The sequence below is a fragment of the Rhopilema esculentum genome, chromosome 21 (assembly GCF_057945365.1).
Source record: "Rhopilema esculentum isolate cy_ngs chromosome 21, ASM5794536v1, whole genome shotgun sequence".
NCBI lineage: Eukaryota > Metazoa > Cnidaria > Scyphozoa > Rhizostomeae > Rhizostomatidae > Rhopilema > Rhopilema esculentum.
The window spans coordinates 1,191,925-1,213,776 of record NC_142835.1 but is presented as its reverse complement, the minus strand read 5'-3'; the positions used below and the strand labels follow the sequence as shown (position 1 = coordinate 1,213,776).

General features: G+C 35.2%; 1 protein-coding gene across 2 annotated transcripts; it reads right to left on the bottom strand.

Annotated features, from left to right (window-relative positions):
- Nucleotides 1-285: 285 nt before the first annotated feature.
- Nucleotides 286-21,477, bottom strand: LOC135684196 (leucine-rich repeat and calponin homology domain-containing protein 1). Of its 2 annotated transcripts, XM_065199642.2 has the most exons (20): nucleotides 21,163-21,477; nucleotides 20,001-20,142; nucleotides 16,536-16,662; nucleotides 15,663-15,768; nucleotides 13,544-13,683; nucleotides 12,221-12,286; nucleotides 11,290-11,363; nucleotides 11,003-11,102; nucleotides 10,426-10,521; nucleotides 8,633-8,799; nucleotides 7,971-8,102; nucleotides 7,332-7,350; nucleotides 6,906-7,010; nucleotides 6,668-6,697; nucleotides 5,920-5,970; nucleotides 5,141-5,204; nucleotides 4,295-4,389; nucleotides 3,864-4,001; nucleotides 3,038-3,115; nucleotides 286-2,672 (listed from the first exon to the last, which is right to left on the bottom strand). In XM_065199642.2, the coding sequence occupies exons 1-20, from the start codon at nucleotides 21,299-21,301 to the stop codon at nucleotides 2,568-2,570; spliced, it is 1,974 nt and encodes a 657-aa protein (XP_065055714.2). In that variant the 5' UTR covers nucleotides 21,302-21,477; the 3' UTR covers nucleotides 286-2,567. The 2 variants fall into 2 exon arrangements, with proteins under 2 accessions (XP_065055714.2, XP_065055715.2); XM_065199643.2 differs by lacking the exon at nucleotides 10,426-10,521 and having other exon boundaries at nucleotides 21,163-21,476.
- Between the last annotated feature and the right edge of the window lie 375 nt (nucleotides 21,478-21,852).

Below are 21,852 nucleotides of genomic sequence, written 5' to 3'. Positions count from 1 at the left end.
AATGACGTTACCGCTCTTTTATTTAAACAAGTCTTTGACTCATTTTTTATTCAAGATATTTTATACAAAACAACAAATAATGCAAATTATGTTGTCCTCTATGATTTTACCATCTTGCTCTTCTGAGTGTTCGCAGTACCCTTTTTTACACAGAAACTGACCTTGGTATCTAAGCGAAACCTAGTAATGGATAGAAGAAAATATCATTTTTGACAGGAACTCTGAAATGGCCTAAGTTACGAAGTTCGATCCTTTTAATCTACCTTTGATAATAGGTTTGGTTTCATAAAGCAGTTTCAGTTGCCAGATTTATGTTTTTTTGTTACGTTTCCTGGTTGTAATTAGATAAGGAAGCAAACAAGTATTTGCATTTTGTAGCATGAATTTGTTAGGGCACTCTTGACTAAACTTAAAAGTTGTACCGTTGAAAGTATGATCCCTTGCATCAAAAACTCAACAAAATTTCAACTCAAACTGGCACTGGTAAGTCTTCTGAAGATCTTTCTCGAGAGACTGTTGCAAACAATATGGAAAAACAGACCAAAATGCGTGAATAGCACCAGCAAAATCAAGATTGTATCTGAGAAGCAACTGAAATCGTTTGAAAATAATCATTGGAAGAACCTCGACTATATTATCAAAAACACCTCACTATTAACCAGCCCCTAGTCATACGAAAAGTCGCGTTTTGAAGATTGTGCACTTTTTTAACAGACTACAAGAAAAACTCATTTCTTTGCCTGTCAAAAACTGCTTTTTCTTTACTCCCACTTAGCTACTTCGCGCCACCACTTATTGTATATTCGAACTGTAGACACGTGTTACAAATGGCAGATAAATAATTGAAACAAATTACAACAGTGATTTTTTTTCTAATTATAAGTACTTCTTCGAATATTTGGTATTTAAATACAAATAAGTCACCAAAATACGATTTGTTATTTCATGGAATGTTTTGCTAGATACCGTGCTATATAATGACGTAATTATACAAGTCTCTTCAAAAATAGGCAGTAATTTGTATCTAACGAGAGCTCAAAGAGCGCCCCCTGTAAAACATTCATTTCAAGTAAGACTATCAGATTGGCCTGTGATCTAGCTGAAAATAATTATAAGGAAGAAATCCCGAGGTATCAACTAGACATGCGACTAAAATAGTTGACAGGTTTCGCACGTGTCGCGTAAATAAAACGGCGCATGTTCGAGCATGTAATTGAATGTACCATTTATGAGCTAATTCACGAGTAGTAATTAGGCTGGAGAGAATCTCGATGAAATTTAGTCCAGACACGAGAATTCAGACTGAATTTGGATCAGAATTAGGTCTGGTTTTGAAAACAAAGCCTTAAAGGAGCAATGATACTGTGTTTTCACGCAGTAGCGGGTAAACTGACTTACGAGCCAAATGAAATAGGCGAAACACATATTTTAATAAAGTTCCTATGCAAGTCCAAAAGCATTCGATTGGATTCTTACCTTGCATATGGAAAGAAAATCTCTTGATTTGGGAATAACACATGTCACTGATACAACACTTTCATCACTGCTTGGCACTGAGCCTAAATCGTTTGTGTGACTGCTTTCAGAATAATTAAGGAAACTCATGCGAATCTATAAAACTGCAGTGCTTTCCAGTTGAAAAATATAGTACCTGTCTTAGCCCATTCTTAACTTTATACTGTTTCTAAAGATGGAACAAAATCGAATGAACTAGAAAAAAATGAGTGTGTGTTTGGTAGGCGGAATTAAATGGCTGCACCGCGATTGTTAAGAAAGGCCCGGAAAAGCAATTCTTATGGCGTAACTTCTGATTGAATTGGGCATCTTTCTTTATATAAAACGACGAGGGAAAGCGAGGTAAGACCCAAACTATGTAGTTTTTGTATACTGAAAATGTGCAGTTCTAACATGTGTGAAGCTTAAAGAGGAGAGAAAATTGGTATAATGCCATTAATTTTATTGGAAATAAGGATGTGCGAGACCAGGCATTCAAAAGACCTCTGAAATTATTTGCGTTGAGTACAAGAAGGTTTATCATATGTAACATGCTATAAGGACAGTGCTTAAAAAAAGGGGGTCAGTTTCTCATCAGCTTTCAGCCATGCGTTGGTAGAGTTTAGCTCTTATTAAAATATCAGAACTACGGGCATTGAAAAGAAGCGTCTATAAATAGAGCGAACGGACCAAAAAATATGTCCAGGAATATCCCTTGACCGGCTCCTTCACTGGGCTCCTTACGACCAAATTTTCGAACATTGGCCCAAGGCCTGACAAGGGAAGCCTTAGTCATGTGGTTTGAAGACGGGCCCGATATACCCCAATCATATGATAATAAAATGTATTGCATTGAAATACAACCACTTTCCAGATTCTACTTGGTGACGATTATGATAAGGTAACGGTCTTCTGCCCAAGCCTCCAAGTGGCCAAGGGGCAAAGAGCGGCTGTTTGCCTCCGTTTAGTTATACATTTATCAGTTTTCTACGATTCCTAGTTAAAAAATTACAACCAAAATTTTTACAAATTAGTCTGTATAACATTATCAACAAATTTGGCGCCATCTTATATCACAAATTTGTAGCTGACGTTGCATGCAGCAACGCTTGCACCGTTTTGCAAACTTTGTTGGGATTCTTCTCCTCTAAGATGTCCGGAGGCGAGCAAAGATTTACCTGCGAGGATAAATAAAGTTCAGAATACTGTAACAGGACTTGAAAATGGGTTTTAAAGTGAAACCGTATCCATACTAAACACCAAGTACGTTTTGTGGGCGGAACGAGCGAAACCGGTTAGGGTAATCCCATCAACCTCGTGTCATACATCTCAAGGAGCTTCTTGACTGTATAAACGAATCACAGGTCACCTAGAGTCAGTGTACGCTCTCCTGCAAAACATTTTGCCTATTCGAATTCGCTGTGTCCGCCGGTTTTGTGTAGATTATAAAGAATTAGCAACCGCTTATGGTCTGAGCGGCTCAAATGGACATTTCGTGTTAATTAAGGAATTAATCAATGAAACATAGAGAATGCTTGCTCACCTTTTCAACGCCCAGTTTACGGCACCCCTCTAAAAATGCATCTACATTCATTGAACATTTTGGCATTGTCAACTTTGGCTATGAACACAAAAGATAAACAATTTAAGCAAAAACTAAGATATGTCAAAATGATAGGAATATCATTAAATGAGTATAAATTGCAGGGTTGGGGTTAATTGATAATTCACGTAGAAGATTGATCGACACACTAAAAAGATTGGCAGCTCGTTTAAGAGATCCTGATATGTACTTTGCAGTTTACCCGAGAACTAACCAATCACAGTATTTAGAATAAATTGAATCCAACTTTTATCCGACTTTAACATGACGGCAGATTTCCTCACACACAGCAAACATCATATGAATCAGGGTAGATTCTAACACGGGTTTCTTTTCATATCGGTTTGGCTTCATATCGGTTAGGCTTCATATCGGTTAGGCTTCATATCGGTTAGGCTTCATATCGGTTTGGTTTCATATCGGTTTGGCTTCATATCGGTTAGGCTTCATATCGGTTTGGCTTCATATCGGTTTGGTTTCATATCGGTTTGGCTTCATATCGGTTTGGCTTCATATCGGTTTGGCTTCATATCGGTTTGGCTTCATATCGGTTTGGCTTCATATCGGTTTGGCTTCATATCGGTTTGGTTTCATATTGGAATGGTCATCTGTTTACACGGGAACGACCAAATCTGATATACTTCATACTTTCTTTGTAAAACAATCTTTGTGTGGGAAGAAACAAACCCAAATAAACCTATGTGTTCGTTTAAATAAACCCGATACGAAATGAATAAGGCTTTCATTAAAACAGGGTCTAACTTACCATTCCCGCGCTTGGTACATGAATAACCTGTATGGTGCTTTTTCGCACGTGGTTCACTAAATGACAAAGCACTACTCCATCGGCAAGTGCTGCGGGAAGATCGTCTGGAAGACTGATGCGCAGGCGTGATTCAATGGCCTACAACGAGACACAAGGATAAAGAGACATGGTCTTATTACAAGATTGGGAGAAAATAATTGCATTCTGTAGTGCCATAGCTAATATGTTATTGGGTGGGCTCGCAAACCTCCCTCTCCCCCTAAAAATTTAAAAAATCCTTTTCCAGTGGATCCTCCGTTTATTAAAGGGGGCACGAAATCACACGATATTTAGATTAACATGATAAACATTTTAGAAGTGCTGCCACAGCTAAACTTTGTGATGTAGTTGAAATAATTTTCAAATCTTCGAGATAGCTCAAGAGAACTTACATCTCTTAATTCCTCTAACTGCTGAAATTCCTCTTTCGCACTGTCAAATATTCGTCTCATTGTGTAAGTGGAGTGGCCTTCTTTAAGTGCTTTAACTAAAAAGCAATTCAAACATTCGATCAAATTCTGATTTTAAAAATTAACCAAATGCATCCGGAGCAATATGGCTGAAACTCATTTCCTTTCATTTTAATTTTCAGTTGCCCCGTCAGTCTAGGGGGCTGCTTTTCAGGGGGCCGTGCTTAAAAATCTTGCACAGTAAATACTTTATATTAAAATACAAAGTAAATCCCCTAACTACAATGCTAAAAATGATAAAACATTTGCTAGCTGACGAAAGAAAGCATCTTTAAATGTTTTGATAGATGATGCATGCTTGTCTTCTGAATCCAAGAATTCCAGACTCTAAACCACGTTATGAGAAAGCTCGCTGTATTTCTTTTAAGTTTTATCCTGCATGTCGATTTTGTGTAAGAGTGTAGATAAGTAATCTGGAGCAAGGCAGTTTATAGATTTGTAAACAATGCATGCTGTTTCGGTATCTATTTTTTTAAGGGAAATTTTAGACTTTCTTACAATCAAAGCTGTACAATTTTAAAGTTCTTTGCAGAACCTGCAGATTAGTCCCCCCCTCCCCCACATTCCCCAAAATCAAACAACAGGATAGTGATAATGAAATCAGCCATCCATACCTTTGCAAAATTTTAGCTATGCTTGGTGAGATAGCAAAATGTACTACACTGAAACAAAGATTCGTCGATAGAACTTAATGCTACTCAAGTCATATTTGACATAATTTAATGAAATTTATTCGGGTCACAATTCAAGCTAAGTTTGGTGAAATACCTGTTTTGTTTTTACCAATCGACGATCGTTTCTTTATGCCTTCGAAGATGGGCTGGTCCTGTGTCTGTGAAAATTTTACGTAATTAAAATACAAAAAACAAAAAACTAATTATAGCAGCTTAAAGGGTGATCAGGAGCGGACACTTGGTCAATTATCGGGAGGGGGAGCAAGCCTATTGCTTTGATAAAATGACGTCACATTTTCCAATTGTTTTAGTGCAAAAGTCCATTGTCCTCCAAAATATTCGGAGGGGCGACCGCCCCCTTTCGCCCCCCAGGTGTCCGCCACTGAGAGTTATACCAAATGCCTCTAATAAAAAAGACCCGTTCAGATTAACTGATTCCCCCTGTCGCTCCCTTTCGCCCCCCCCCCCCAGGTGTCCGCCACTGAGAGCTATACCAAATGCCTCTAATAAAAAGAACCCGTTCAGATTAACTGCTTCTGCAGGGAACGCTTAATTAGGTCAATGTGAAAAACCTTTTTTCAGAGAGGGAAAATGAAAAACATTAAAAAGCAAAGGGGTTGACATGTTTTATACAATGGAAAATCGAAGACTTTGCAAGTTGACAGCATTATTTCAAGGGTTGAAATTAAAAAAACTTAAGGCACCATGGAAGGAAAAATCATACTTGAAAAGAATCCCCTTTAATGGAGAAGGAAGTTAAATAACGCCTCTAGAACTATAAAATTTATATGAATACACTGGAATGAAGAAAATGAGATGTGAAAACCAATAAAGGAAGACCAATAAACTTAAAGGAAGAAAGAAGAATTTTACCGAATTGGTATTTTCATGCGAAGCAGTTCTAGCTCGAGGACTCATTTCGGCCTGAAATAAAATAGAATTTAGAGAATTACCTATTTCCAGAAATCAATTCTTTAAAGAAACTATTTAAAAATACATCGTAGCTAAAGCTTTATCAAGGATACGATCCTTTTTTAGTACAGGCAACCATTAGAGTATCGAATCTTGCAAAGAAATCGTTTAAAACCAAAGTTAGCTGTGGGGTATAGAATAGGACAGTTTTAAGTTGCAGCTTTGAAATTCAGGCTTCATGCAATCATAAGAAACAGTTGCCTGACAATCGCATTCGACATGTAACTTGGAGTTGCATCTAAAAGTTACCCTTTTTAAAAACCAAAGCGCGTATAGCAGACTTTTAAAACAGTAGTTTCTATTTGAACTAAAATTCTGTTAAAGGCACTGTGTCCCATCAATCAACCGTTCAGCGCATTTATTATCAAGAAAACATTGCAAATTAGTCTTACGTTGCCGATTGGGTACGTAACAATAGGTCTATTGTGTAGTCCAACCAATGGGAAATTTAACTGGCCAGCGAAATGCGTCGGGACCTAGTGCCTTTAAAATACTGTATGATAAAATAAACCCTGACTTCCTTTTTCTTATCCTAGTTTAGAAAACAATGTTTGAGAGACCAAATAAACATCTGAATTTCTTTGTCAGAAAATGTTCTCAAAAAAATTCTGGTCAAGTGAAAGTGGAAAATTGAGCTAACGCTACTTACAGGATGGGTAAGTTCTATGTTTCCTTGGCTCTAAAACAGAAATGAAGAATATTCTTATCACAGGAGATAAAAAACGTAACTTAATCAATAAAAAAGGAGGGGATCGTTCATTGATGGTGATAATAACGACAAAATTCAGGGGTTTATGACTACCATAAAGATCTGATCAAAAAGTAACTTACAAACGAAATTTTGTTTGGAAATTTTGTAATTTTATGTAACCAGAAAAATAACTTACAAACTCTGATTCAGATCTGATTTTTTCCAGCTTTTGTTTGGTGATGAGCGCCTCTTGTCTCAGTCTGAGAAGCTGTTCCTTTCTCTCCGCAATGTCGTTTATTGGCTGTGGGCGAATGTAACAATATTCAAGATGGTCAAATTTTGAATCATAATACGATTAACATACAAAATACGTACGTAACAGCCTCTAGTGTAGCCTGAATAAGATAAAATTGTTCTTCCAAAAAGCAATGCTGAGTATCAAAAAATATTATCATTTATGTCTTAAAATTCAAACAGATTTTTGTCTTTATTGTGATCTGAAGTGCTTTTTATTAGCGAAGTAATTAAAATTTAACAAAAATAAAACCAAATATGTCTATGATTATAACTCATTTTCAAAACGATATCAAATTGCACAAAATCTTGCAAATTATTCACTCACCCCTTCGTTTTCATGTGGCCTGAAATTCAAAAAAGGTCAAATCTTTACAAACAATGATTAAAACTCATTAAAAACAATCTTACAAACTCATTTCATTTGAAGGTAGTGAAATTACATGTTGCTGAGGTGGTCCTGTTAGGCTGTGGGTCATCGTTGTTTCAAGGAGATTGGAAAATTTGTTTTCTTAAGCGTAAAAATATATATAAAGAATCAAAATCTCATGTTATGACTTTAATAATTCATGAAAAATTAAGATTAACTTTAGAAAGAACAATAAATCGTTAATTAATATATAATATTGATTTCTCAGCCTTGTCATAAAACTAGTATCTAGCTCAATATCTGGGCAAGATGAGGCTTGTTTTGACAAAATACCACGATTAAATGCAAAACTTGAAACAAACTTAAAACACGACTTAAAACAAAGAGAAACTAAAGATAAATCCAGAGCGAGAAGAATCAATCCCCTCTAGGTGATTCCCTGACAAACCATATTTCATGAAACTGCTGCCATTACTTATGCCATACCTCACTTAAAAACCTGCCCGATTATCTAAACTTGCAGCCATAATATCTTTATACCTATCCCATTCCATCCCACTCTCCCTACAACGCCAGACCTTGCCTTTTCTTACTTACGTTTCTAAGTCGTTATTGTAGCTTTTCATTTTGCCCCCGTACTTTCGCACGCTGGCACGATCCAGAGACATGGTGCTATGTCCTGCTTGCATCGGTTTTTCTTGGTTACGCATCAAAGTCGCAGTTTTCGGTCTGTTTGGAGAGAAATAGATGGTTTAATCTAGGACCTGTTGTGCATGGAATAATCTTAAGCGTGCAAAGATGTTTTACAATGCAGAACTGGAAAGAAATGAAAACTGTCAGATTTGAACTGACCGGGCCTTGTCGTATGGTTCCAGGGAAAAAACGAAGCTTATACTGAAGTCAAACTGATTTTGGAAAAGAAACTAAAAAATAAATCCTAACTTGAATTAAAAAATCATGTATGACTTGCTGATCTTGGCGATTTTTGCTATTGAAGTGAAAGAAGTAACATTAGGATAATGCACACATGTGACAAATTTTTAGGCCAGTGCTTTCAAGACTTTGTGTTCATAATGAAATAGAATTATGAAATCGCATCTTTCGAGCTATTGGTAAAATAATGGAAAAAACAAAAATTTTTACGCTTCAAAGAACACGTTTGAGTGTGGATGCACCAGTTATAAAACAAAAAAAACATAAAATGGTAATCTGAACGATTTTATTTTCCTTCGTGAGAAGAAGCAGGCTGTGACCCTTACTTGCTGGGTTTTATTTGTTTAGGCCGTTCCTGCTGTCGCATTTTCTGCTGCAAAAGCTCGTGATCCTTCAAAATTCTCCTTTCCAAATTTCGAGTGTCCTCAAAGCTCTTTTTTGGCTGCTCATCGTTCAGTTGCCGGTTTTCGTCTGCTTCTAGAAACCCGAAGTCCTAAACACAAGAATTCAGTCCGTGAACAACTGTTTAACGGCTTTAAATTGTTTTTAGCATAATCGAGTGTGGCACACTGAACCAAAAGAGTAGAGTGAAATCGCTTCTACTGAGAAAGGAAGGTTGACTCCATAAATCAAAATAATTAACAACAGTGCCAATCTTTCTCTATAATATACTGATATTTACAAAATGTCTTGTAATTTATGCTTTTTAAGCGGACATCGGGCTATCTGACTGTGTAGACCCTACTGTGATAAAGAGACAAGAAGCCAACAATTATTGTCAAGCAAACCCAAGCTGACGTCATAACCTGTAAATACTTCTTATAGTGCAATAGCAATTAACTCCTTAGTTAATTTCATCCTAAAAATATATTTGTTGACGTCATCACTTAAGAACTCTATGCAGTACATATCTTTTTTAAGGACAGAGGTTTGTGATAAGGAGCAAGGTTGTTAAACGATAATGATGAATGAATTTTAGCAAAATATACTTCAGACTTGGTGGCTTGTTAACTTTCTGACTATTAGCAGAACTGGGAACCAAAAGAAACGAGGGAAGGGGGAATAGCAAAGCACTAACTACCAAAAGAAACGAGGGAAGGGGGAATAGCAAAGCACTAACTACCAAAGGAAACGAGGGAAGGGGGAATGGCAAAGCACCAACTACCAAAAGAAACGAGGGAAGGGGGAATAGCAAAGCACTAACTACCAAAGGAAACGAGGGAAGGGGGAATGGCAAAGCATTATCTACCAAAGGAAACGAGGGAAGGGGGAATAGCAAAGCACTAACTACCAAAGGAAACGAGGGAAGGGGGAATGGCAAAGCACTATCTACCAAAGGAAACGAGGGAAGGGGGAATGGCAAAGCACCAACTACCAAAAGAAACGAGGGAAGGGGGAATGGCAAAGCACTAACTACCAAAAAACGAGGGAAGAGGGAATGGCAAAGCACTAACTATCATTATTGGTGGATATTTTCACTATGAGGGGAGTATGCCAAATAATTAATTAACTAATCATTTTAAAAAAACTTGGAGTTGAAATAAAATCACAAGCAGCGTAACAACGAATTTGTGATTAGGGTAATTGAGCCCGTGCAAGATGCTAAATTTCACCCTGTAGCAGAGCGTCTCCTTCAAACTTGATGAAAAATAGCCTAGAATCCGAACAGAGAATCAGAAAAAGTTGCAGTTCAACATCTGAGAAACAGGCACACCTCAAAAAGTAAAAACCAAAGGTAACATGTCCAAGGATCATCTTGTTTTTTTTGTTTATATGTTTTTAAAGCTGAAGGTTTAAGGAGCAGAAAATGTCAATACAGCCTAAGCTATTTCCATGTGCATCACACCCACAGCCAAAGATGTGGCTTGCGGACGCAAAGGCGTGGGTTTCATATCATGCAAGTTTTCACTAAGCACTGGGCAGCATTACTGGAACTGGCTTGAAGCACTATGTTGAATGCAAAGCAGAGCTGATACTCGTCTACCACAATAGAATCATCATTACTTTGCTGATACTCTAATACGTGTTATAGTCTTTGACTGCAATTTAAATTTTGTGCACTAAGGAGAAAGTGTTAGCACCCCACTACCTGACTGGCAAAGCTAGGCCCTAGCATTACCTGCTCAATTAAATCCAGCGGTTTTGCGGGCTTGACTACATGTGCATTAGTTGAAATTGGTGCTACAGTGCTTTTATCAGCAAGTGCCTCTTTTTCCTGGACAAAAAATAAAGTGAATGAGTGCGATATAATCAGTGGTTGATTTGTTGCATCTGTCCATATCGAAGCATGCTGGGATGAGTGAAACCAATCGGACAGCAACTTATTTGCCTGCCACCTCAATATGACAGTGTGCAGTGTGCTATATACAGTTTTAATGTTTAACGTTTTTAAGTTTGCTAGCATAAGGTTTTAAAAAAAACATAACATTAACTGTGAAAATTCTAAATTACAATTATATTTAGGCTTTAAAATGTCCCTTGGTAAGCAAACATAAAAGGGAATTTAACAACTTTTATTGACTTTTTAAACAGATTTAAGAGTATTGAAACAGATGCTGATGCCTAATATGGGCAAAACGATGGTGCATTACGATGATCATGATTATGATTATGCATTTGGCCACTAAGCCAACTAATCCAATAATTTCTGCACTTTGGGGCAGAACCACGCCGTCTAACTTTATAGCAGTTCCTACCTCGCTCTGAGTTTGGTCTCTGTTGTCAACAACATCAACACTATCAGCCATCTTTCCATTTTCATCAATGTGATTGAGTTTAAGGTCGCTTTCAACAAGGCTAGGATTGGGAAGAAAAATCTACTGATTAACTAACTATTGATATTACTGTTGCTGTCATCATAGAATGCAAAAAGTAGGTGGCCTAAACACAGATAAAAACTTGCTGTTTGAAGGGCAGTTATCTCAAGCAAACGAAGAAATAATCTGTGTATGCTAAAGATTTTTTAAAAAGTTTTGCGACAAACCTGTTACTTGATATACTGCTCGAAGAAGGTGTTCTCTTTGTCATTCTTCGAGAATCTCTTTCCAAAGACCAAGTCTGCAGATAAAATAAGAGCAAATAAAAAAATTCTTCGTTTATAATGCACCCGGTGATTTCAGTAAGAAGTTGAAACGACAGTTTAGCATTCTGTTCCAGCTTATTAAAGCACGACATTAAAATGACTATCAAGGAGAAATTCGGAAAACCGCAATCAGAACAACAAAAAGGGAAAGGACAGCGTGTACATCAAAAATAAGAGACGTCGTTATAAAAATTTAAAAGATTTGAACAAACATAATAATAATAATAATAATAATAATAATTAATAATAATACTAATAATAACGGATGTTAACAGATCCACATAACATGGCTATTCTCTGTTAAATAATAAGTAAGATATTGTCCTTAATTCAACAAATATTGTCTTGAAAAGTTCTATTAAATACGACAAGATAAAGGGAAAAACAATTTCCGATAACTTAATTGTACAGCTGTACAATTAAAAACGTTTTATTTGATTGATTAAAAACTTTGCGATTTTATTCTTTAAAAAGTCTTTCGATAATGAAACAAATTTGCTATATACGATAAGAATAACATAAATAACATAAAAATTGACAGGCACTTTATACGATAAGGTTTATAACCGGCAGGCATTAACTGAACTGTCAAGAGGTCTTGATAATGTTATTTTGAACTAAAACAAATATGATGATATGAAAACATGAAATAAAATAGCACAACATCTTAACATGTTTTTATTATAAATCTCTTGGCGGTGGACATAAAGCAACATAAACCTCTTAACCACAAAGAGCAATAAGGCGAATAGACTTGCAGCAACGGTTAGCTGCCAGTCTATAAAAATACTCATTTGCATTGAAAGTAGCACGTCATTGAACTTATAAATACCTTTTCTTGCTGTTGGGCAGCCAGACTAAGATACTTGAACACGTGCATCCTGCCCTTTAGGCAGATCTATGGGAATAAACAGTTATAAATTCTCATTAAACACAATTATGACTGTTCATATGCACGGGAAAGAGGAAAAATAGCATGCTTAAATAATAGTTTGTCCTCAGCGGATAAGCTTCTAATAATGACTAAAGGAAGCAGAAATTGATATCCAGATGAAAAGTGACATGAGAGGAAGGTTGACGCGTTGAATTTTGTCCTTGTTTTTTACCAATCGGCGGTCGCCAGCCTCGTAATTGGTTGAAGATTCCAAGAGAGAGTACGAGCCTTTGCTTTCACACGGTTCCAAAACACTTAAATCTCTGAGGATAAAAAGTATTTAACGATGCCATGTTTACGCTTCCGGTCTTCAAACTTATGAATTTACTAACATATTAAACAGACATACATTTTGTTTTTTAAGTCAAAAACCTTTGCTACTTTACTCTAGCTACTTAACAGGACTCTTAAAAATTACCTGAAAAAATTAATATTCTTTTTACGAGTTATGAATGATTTTTTATCTCATAACTACATTTTGGGATTAAATTAAAACGCTCTAAAAGAAAGAAACCATAGACATTGCGGAAACCTGACGGACATTATCTTATTAAAACCTCATAAATGGTTACAAATATCGCTGAAAGAATTCATGTCATGTCAACATTGACTCCAGTTAGCCTTGCTGGCAGATTTCTAACGAAAGTTGTCAAAACGATGCCATCAAAACAATTTGATTTTGAGTATATACAGAATTTTACAGCTAACACATAAAAACCTCAAGAGATTTTCCTCTTGAGGAAAAAACAACTAACCATGTCTACATATATTTCTACACTTTTTTTATAAGAACACATTTTATAAAAAGATCGCGGGTCGATTTGCCACAAAATGAAAAGAAAGCAAGAAAACTCCCAGCCTCTGGTGAAAAAAATTAGAAGAAAACAATGTGTTTTTAAAAAGTTTCTTTTATGTAAATAAACAAAGCAGATTTAATCAGCAAATCAACCTTGCTACTTAAAGGTCTTGCTAAAAGGTTATTTATTGGCCTTAGAAACAATTTATAGTATGTAGTTGTAGATATATCAAAGTTGAAATAAGAACAATTTTAAGAAAACCCGAGCCTCGAATTATCCAAAAAATAAGAACATTGAGTCTCAGCTAGAAATATCTGGTTTTTATAAAAAAAGAGTAAAACACAAAATTATTAACTTAAAGATTAAAACTCATTCTTCATATTCACGGACATAGAAACAAAAAACAACCCTTATGAGGTCTCACCTGTGCTGGCGGTGACGTCAGCGGGTTATCTTTCAGTTCGAAAACAACAAGCGAAGTGATGAGTCGAAATGCAGGTGGAATTATCGAAATCTTATTGCTTGTAATATCCATATGCACCAAATTCTTCAGTTTACTGACCTCTGCAAAATCAAACATGCAAGCTTATCGTCTTAGTTGCAGTGCCCAGGGCACTTAGTTGCCTGCCCTGTGTTATCTCAAGGTCAGAGAAGGGTAAATTTAACTTAAGCCATTAATCATTCGAAATATGATTGCATTGCGTAAGCATTAGGAAAGAGAGGTCATTCCCAGTCTGTGAGACGAATTGTGAATCAATCACATAATGCTAATCAAATGAAGATAAGTCAGGTTTTCTTCAGTGAAAATCATTGAATTCTGATTAGCTTCAGAATCACCAAGGGTCACCTTGGAGCACTGTGACTGTATACATAAGAACGATCGATAACCTTGTTGCATTATTAAATCATCAGTTTGGCAAACTAAGGCAACCTAAATTTACATCCAATTAAGGTAAAATGTTTCTAATCAACCCCAGTAACATCACCACCAGACATACTAACTAATTTGGTGCCATTACCAACAGAAATGAATTTCTACTTTGGCGCTTATTTGAACTCTTTAAAAAGAACCCATTGCCCTCCTTGCGAGAAGATCGGGAGCTGATTTTTTATTCTCTTGCATGGCCTAATCTGCTGTCTCAGAGCTCCATATTAAACTTTTTCCTTGAAAATAATAGTGTTCACAATTCACTGCCTATAAAATGATACATTGCCCATGCATTTAACTACAAAAAGTTGCCTAGTGGCTAAGCTATGAGTAATTGTGTCTAAAGATATACCGTCTTATTTCTAATTTGATTCTATTAGGCCTAGTCACAAAGAGAATGAATCATCATACGATAAAACCATTTCTGATATCGACCATAACAAGCCCAACTTCTGCCAAGTGTTTAATTTAGACACACTTGCCTTAATTTGCATTTATAAAAGATTCATGAACGTTTTATCAGGGGGATTCGTCGTTTGAAATAAAAGCTGATCAACATATAGACAGAACTCGCGGTCTTAGAATAATAACTGATAAATTTTCAGACATAACTACTGTCTAAATTAATCATACACATATCTATATTTTAATTATCTTTGAAGAAAAAAGAACGACAATCTTCTATCTTTTCTTATAAATATCAATAATTTTCCTTAATACAAAGATGTGTTGGTAAGAAACACGGCAAAATGGAAAGGGGTTTTCATTATCCTGGCAGGCTGAAAAATGTTGATGTCGAAGTGTTGATGCCGATTTCAAACAGACAGATATGCATTTGTTCAATTATGAATATTAGAACAATGATTGGTTAAGTCAAAACCTAAAAAACACATTATATTTTCATTGTTCAGTCATCACTAAAATGTCTTCTCCTGATGGGTTTTAAGTTTTTTTTTAAACAATTTTAAAATGTTCAATTCTGATCTGCACAAGAAAATTTAGATTTGACAATAACAATTCATCTAACAGTGTATTGCTTAAAGCAATCATAATTGCTACAAATATCCTTTGGCACGGGTCAAATTACCTTTTACATGTTATAAAACCATAAAAACTAGAGAAAATCACCCTGAGAAAAAACACATTCATTAAACCTTCTTTGTTTATTTCCAAACAGGCAGTTGTGTTTTTGCATCTTGTAGCAGTAGGGGTGAGGTAATTTGTGGGGTAGCTTTTTTGGAATTACAGAAATTGCTGTCTAAAATTTTGCCTTAACGAAAAAACCTTTGAAGTAAAGAGTTTTTGGTTGGAAAAGCCTTATTCTTTCATTAACCATGCTGGCTCTAATTCTGCATAAAAACTTTTAAAATATTGAGAGCAATTTTAAAGAAGGTTTTCTAAGTTGTTTTGATTTTTTCAACGAAAATGACAACTTGTCTCTGAGATATTACAAAAAAACTGGGAATGAATGAAGCAAAAAAAGTTTTACCGATCTTAAGTTTTAGTTTTTAAAGAAGCTGCAACTTCAGCATATCTTTGAAAAGAAAAAAATCATTGAAGTATTTTGCTACAAAAGAAAATTTATGTGAAAAGATGTTCAACATTAGCTACATACCATCTGGCAAGGAAATTAGCTGATTTCGTCTGACTTTTAAAGTTCGCAATGACACCATTTCGCCCATTGTGCTTGGTAGATTTGTTAATTCATTACAACTAAGATCCTACAAAAAATCAGCAAGCCATTAATGGATGATGCCAGTAATTAATTTGCAGAAAAAGGTAATTTCTTGGGAGAAAATTAAAAACAGCAGATGCCTGATGATCGCATCAAGCGTGAAACTCAGAGTAGCAACTAAGAACTGTCCTGTCTTATACTTATAATTGATCTAGTTCTGCCTATATGGCATCAAGCACTTTATGATAGTAAATTAAACAGAAATTTTCAAGAATATTAATATAAAAACTTATTAAAGAATTATTTCCAATATGATATGTAGATCAGAGTTTTAGCAGTCTGTACCAACATTGAACCAAAAAGATAAGGGGGAAAAGTATGGACAGTTAAGTGATGTCACTCTTCAAATACTTGACCCATATATTAGAAATAACTTTATCATTGTCAAGCTACTGCTAAGTCTATAATATAAAACTGACACCTTTGCATAAAATCAAAATACAAATGCATATACTTTAAAAGCATCAGGGATCCAGTAAACTTATTACTACCTATAGCAGAACGTTTTAACAAAGATTTTAATGTCATTCATGTAATTTTTGAAATTAATTATTTTTTTTTTCATAACATCGGCATTGTTGGCCAATTAGAGAAGAGAGCGAAAAACCCAATATCGAAGACACATGGACAGTAAAACATTCAACACAAAAACTCAGGCAACAAATCATTGTTGATTAAATGTTTGATTCCATATATTTAAATCTTGGAAAATGTAAACTCTATGAAGGATCGAAAAAGTAGAAGTGTACATACCAACTTCTGTAGCTTTCCTAGAAGACCAATTTCACTCGGAACGGCATGCAATTTGTTGTGATTCATTATTAAAACTTTTAAAGGTAGAGAACAAATATGCACAGGAAGGACTGGTATTTGGTTGTGGCTAAAACGTGAAAAGAGAAAATAATTGCTTTGATAAGAATCCAAGAAATGCAAATAATTTTTCTTCTAAAGAATTAAAGAATTAAAAATTAAAACCGCAAAGAATTAAAACTAAAAGAAAATATTACAATGGAAATTAAGTAAACATTATATTTCAAAATTGTTGATTTTAATAATAGACAATAACAAAGAATACATGAGGCGATGAATTTCAAAATTAATACATTATTAAAAACTTAATTCAACAAAAAAAACCAGGTCTTCTTGTTAAGAAATTTCACAAGAGCAACAAACTGGCCGCAGAGAAGAGCTTACAAGGCAGGCCTTGCCCTGAAAGGCACCTAAAGCACACAGAGAGCAATTTAACGAATGACTGAAAATGTAAAATGATATTGCACTGAAGCAAAATATCATTTGAAAATAATGCTGATAAAACATAAACAATCTTTTTAAATGATGGAAATATTTGGGTTTCTATGATATAAGATTTATACAAGAGTTTATAACACTAATCTTTTGATGACTAGAGTTTCTTAGGAGTTTGTTTTATGGAGCCTCTTTATTTTGTTTAGTGCAAGGCCTGTGTTACAAGGGTGATTGACTGTCTAACAATTATTAAAGGAAGACTGGTATTAGGTTATTATCTGCCAAAGAATACCTAACAGGGGTATAAGGGTATTATCAGCCGATTGGTTTTCTAAATGTGTGATTACCCTCAGAAAACTGTTTCATGTAGTGATATTAAATGTGAATAATGAAGCAATAATGCTTTATTCTCATTAGTAACTTGACTTTTAATTCAGGAATACCTTGTGATAGGATATGGTAGGAACTAACGTTTCTGTAAATACTCTTCCTGTCTCATTCTGGAGAGACATGCTTTGAAAAGGTGGTAAATAGCCTGTATCGATAATTTAGCAAGGATGTTGGTGAGGGTGAGGGCCACTGCCCACATAAAAGAAAAAAGGTCTGTTAAAATCCCAAATAGCTTAAACTCTTTGTTTCTAAAAGCTATGTTGATAGAAATCAAAACCCATTTCCCTTCTTTTTGTGAATTTCAGTTACCACAGCTTCATCCAAGTTATCTTGTAGTTTGGATAATTCAAATTTTCTAGCCAACTTGAAAGAATTTTTCAAACATGGCTTTATATGGGGGAGGTATATTGGGGAGAGGTGTGAGGGGTGCAATAGCATGCAAGCAGGGAGGAATGGGTCTGATGATTTATTTGGGAGCAATCAATACTAAAGCGAGGCACCTAATCCAAAACAAGAAAACTGATGTTCGGACCAAGACATCCATTCACAAACCTGCTAACGCCAGTACAAATCTTCAAAACAAACCTAGAAACACCTGTGACAACTGTGGTAGATTTTAATCAAATGTTAAATAAAAAATGGGCAGAGAGAAAAAAGAGATTGGTTAGCAAATGGTAGGAAGAAAGAAAAGTGATCTCATTAAAGACAGACTGCATGCAATGCGAGCTCATTATTGCCAAAGAAGACAACAAAACAATTACCCCAATCTGAAAACAGTATCATTTCTTTGCTTTAGATGGATAGAATTTCATCAGATTCAAGGAAAAATATTGTGTCTTTATTGATTTTAGAATGTTTGCAACTGTATTTTGAGAAAGGACACTTTATTTCCCATATGATACAACCAATGAAGCCTAAAGATGTGGACAGGAAGCTAATATCTTGTAGCCAACTGCAGACTCCTAGCTTGTTTTTGTATGCTTCCCATGCATGATCTTTATCAAAAACTCTGTCCATGGATTGTTGCAGGAAGTATGAATCCTTTATAATATATAGCTTTAATTTGAAGATGGCTCGACACTATATCAATGTTGGTTTTTCCAATTTCATTGGAAGTTTCTCTATATGTTGAATTTTCAAAAGCAACAATTTGTTTGCAGTAAAAGGCATGTTATTGCAAATGGACAACCCAAATCTCTTGGAAAGTAGGGTTTGTTATATCATAATATTCACTAAATTAAATTCAATCATTTTCTTGAGACTGGACGGGGCTGGATGACACATTGGAGTTTGAAGAGCTTGGTGCAAAATGTTGTTCTTTAGAGATACTTTGTGTTTTCTGAAAAACAAAAGACACATGTTCTTGAAAGCCCCTTATACAAAAATCTTCCTGCCCCAAAAGCACACCACCATAAGAAAAATGACCACGACCAGCAGGGCAAGTGCATGCAGCAGAGTAACATTGCCAGATATATTAGAAACTTTCGATTTCACTCTGGCAAAAAAGGTCAATACCGGCCTCTATCAACTTCAATTTTCTAAATCCTTTATAAAGTTTCTTGCGTGCAGTGCTTTTCATGAGAAAGTGCTTGAAATCAGTTGTATAGTTTATGGAATTAAATACAGGTGTTCCATGTAACTTGTCTGTCCACAGAGATGTAAACACTCTTCTGGAATTGCGGTGTAAGTATATTCATTTTCAAAGCAATGGTGAGAAGTTTCATTCATATTTAGATTCCTATTTGCACTGCTTTGCACAACAAAACACCACAGAGGTACAGAGCACCGAGTCAGTTATCATGCTGGTTGTCTTCTCCTTACCGTTTTAAAAAGTTTCAAATTCCTTCTTACAGAAAAATTTCCTAAGTCTTCCAAACACTCTATAGCCTTTCCTTCTGGAAGTGATGTGTTGGATTCTTTTATATCATTATACAAATCAGTGATTTAATATTTAGAGGTGACCTGAGTACACTCTCCTTGACGATTTGTTTTGATTATAGCTGTTATGCACATTGCACATCAGAATTGGAACATCACTTTTTTTGTTCTGGCATACAGACCTTGTTATCAATCTTGATTTCCATCATTGCAAAAGTGGTCTATTACACATAGATATTTCTCTTTAAGAGACCGATTTCTAGCCTGCATGTAGATTTGACTGATTTTCGAAAAGGTGAGATGGAATAAATTCATTCCAGGGATTTCCAGATGCTGACAATTTTTATGATCCATTCCTAAAATAGACCTTCACCCAATACACTTGGGTTACTTGTTTTTTGACATTTATTTCCAACAGAAACTTGATGAGACAACGATACAGGTTTAATTTGTCATTTGCTATTTGTTGGTCAGAAAGGGGATGTTTGAATGTTTCCATTTGCTAAAGCAATTTTTGCCTATTGAGACCTCTCTAGACTGCACAGTACCCTTAATAATAAGTTGGTTGTTTATAGAAATCACTCTAATTGAAATAAAGGAGAAATGGAAGATGTCATTAGGAGAGCTGTAGATATAAACCACAAATCGAAAAAAAGAACAAAAACAAACAATCAATAAAGTATGAATAGACTAACAAAAACATACCTCAAATTCAGATGATTTAATGAATGAATGTGGCTTAGGTCAGGTATGTTCTTCAAGTAATTGAATGCACAATTTAAGCATTCTAACATGAAAGAATCACTCAGCTCTCGTGGCAGCTCATTAAACTTGTTTTGTGAAAGATCTGCAAAAAACAAAAGTTAAAGTAGAAGATTTCCAGCAAAATTATATGGGTAACTTGGTAAAGGTAGCACATGTGAAGGGAATAAATTTCATTTGAAAATGAAAGTTTAAATAAACCATTTGTCAGACTTTAGTCTTGGTACAGACAGCTGATTGCTTTATTGTAAAAGGAGTACTCTAAAAAAGACTACCATGTTTACTGGATAAATCTTTTGAATATTTCTGGTATTTGTGGGCTTCGTACATTACCCTAGCCACAAATGGTGTTAAGGGAAGCTGCCATCTGTTTGGGCTTACAAACCTAGTATTTGGCATATGTCTTCCATCAGGATGATAAAACAGTAAGTCAGTAAAAAGGAATGAGTTTTAATTTATACTTATTTATACTGCGTTTAAGATAATAATTATGTGTCAATAGAAAGACTTTCAAGTGCCACAACCCATTAATATTTGATATAAACACTGTGATATAAATCTTTATAACATTACCATTCAGAAAACTATCATCACATTTTATATTTCTCTCCACCACAGTTTTAGAGGGCAAAAAGATCTAATCTCAGGCTACCTGGAATGACTTCATGCATGCAGATCAGTTCCTTTGATGTATAGCAATTGTTTGTTTTTCCTCAACCAATAGCGTACTCCAAATATATCTTTCGTGCTTAGCATGAGCCTTTGCCACAAAACATTATCCAAACATTAAGATTTACACCTATTTATCAAATATTTTTGATTGTAATTAAGATAAACATGTCAATTCGGGTGACTGCGAGTTGTTCCCATCAGTAGGAGTATATAAATGTTTGATAAATGTTGCTCATTGGGTACTAATTTCACTGTTTAGCAATACAAAAAAGATGGTTTATCCCTAACAGATAACTTAATGACTGTTTTCAGGGCCTAAACGTTGGTTGTTTTGGAAACATGCGGTGAAGAAAATTGATCAAGCCATTAGCTGCACACACCGCTCTTTTATGATGCTCATGATTAATTGCAGAAAAAACCCTAGTTTACCTACCTGCTCGTACAACATCTGCTAGATCAAAGTTCTCCATGCTCTTTGGAAATTCTTTCATATTTCGACGTGCAATGCTCAGCGTGCCTGTTTCTTGTGATTCTTCAAAGCACTTCTCTAAATCCCTGCTTTTGCCTGCCATTGATGCTATAATTCCTACGTCATCTCAAAACACATTTATTTTCCTATAAAATTAAATGCACAATTGTATCCATATTCCAGCTGAATCAAACCATTTGTAAAAAAGCCTCAATCATACTTTCACATCCCTGCTATTGTAGACGGCCATTATTGTACGGACTATGCTTTCATTGCGCAGGCGCACCAATGAGGAAGGAACATTCAGGCAATAACAAAATTTGAAAGCTCCACCTCTCAAGTCGTTTTGGACAGGCTTTTTGCATCAGTTCTGTGTGCAACAAAAATAATTGATAGAAAGAGCAGCAAAAATTGCAAAATAAATACAACGCTAATTGAAAAGATCGAATAAAATGCTTAAATTCAGATGATGCTTGTTCAAACAGTCTTTTGGTTGTACAAAAATAAAAAATGGCTTTGAAAAAAGCAAACATTTGAGTAAACTGAAGCTTTTCGTCTAACACTCTTCAAAGTCTAAAATGTCAGAACATAGACAGAAAACTCTACGCTAGGAAATGCTTGTTCAGTTCAAAAACCAAACCCTAATTAAAAATC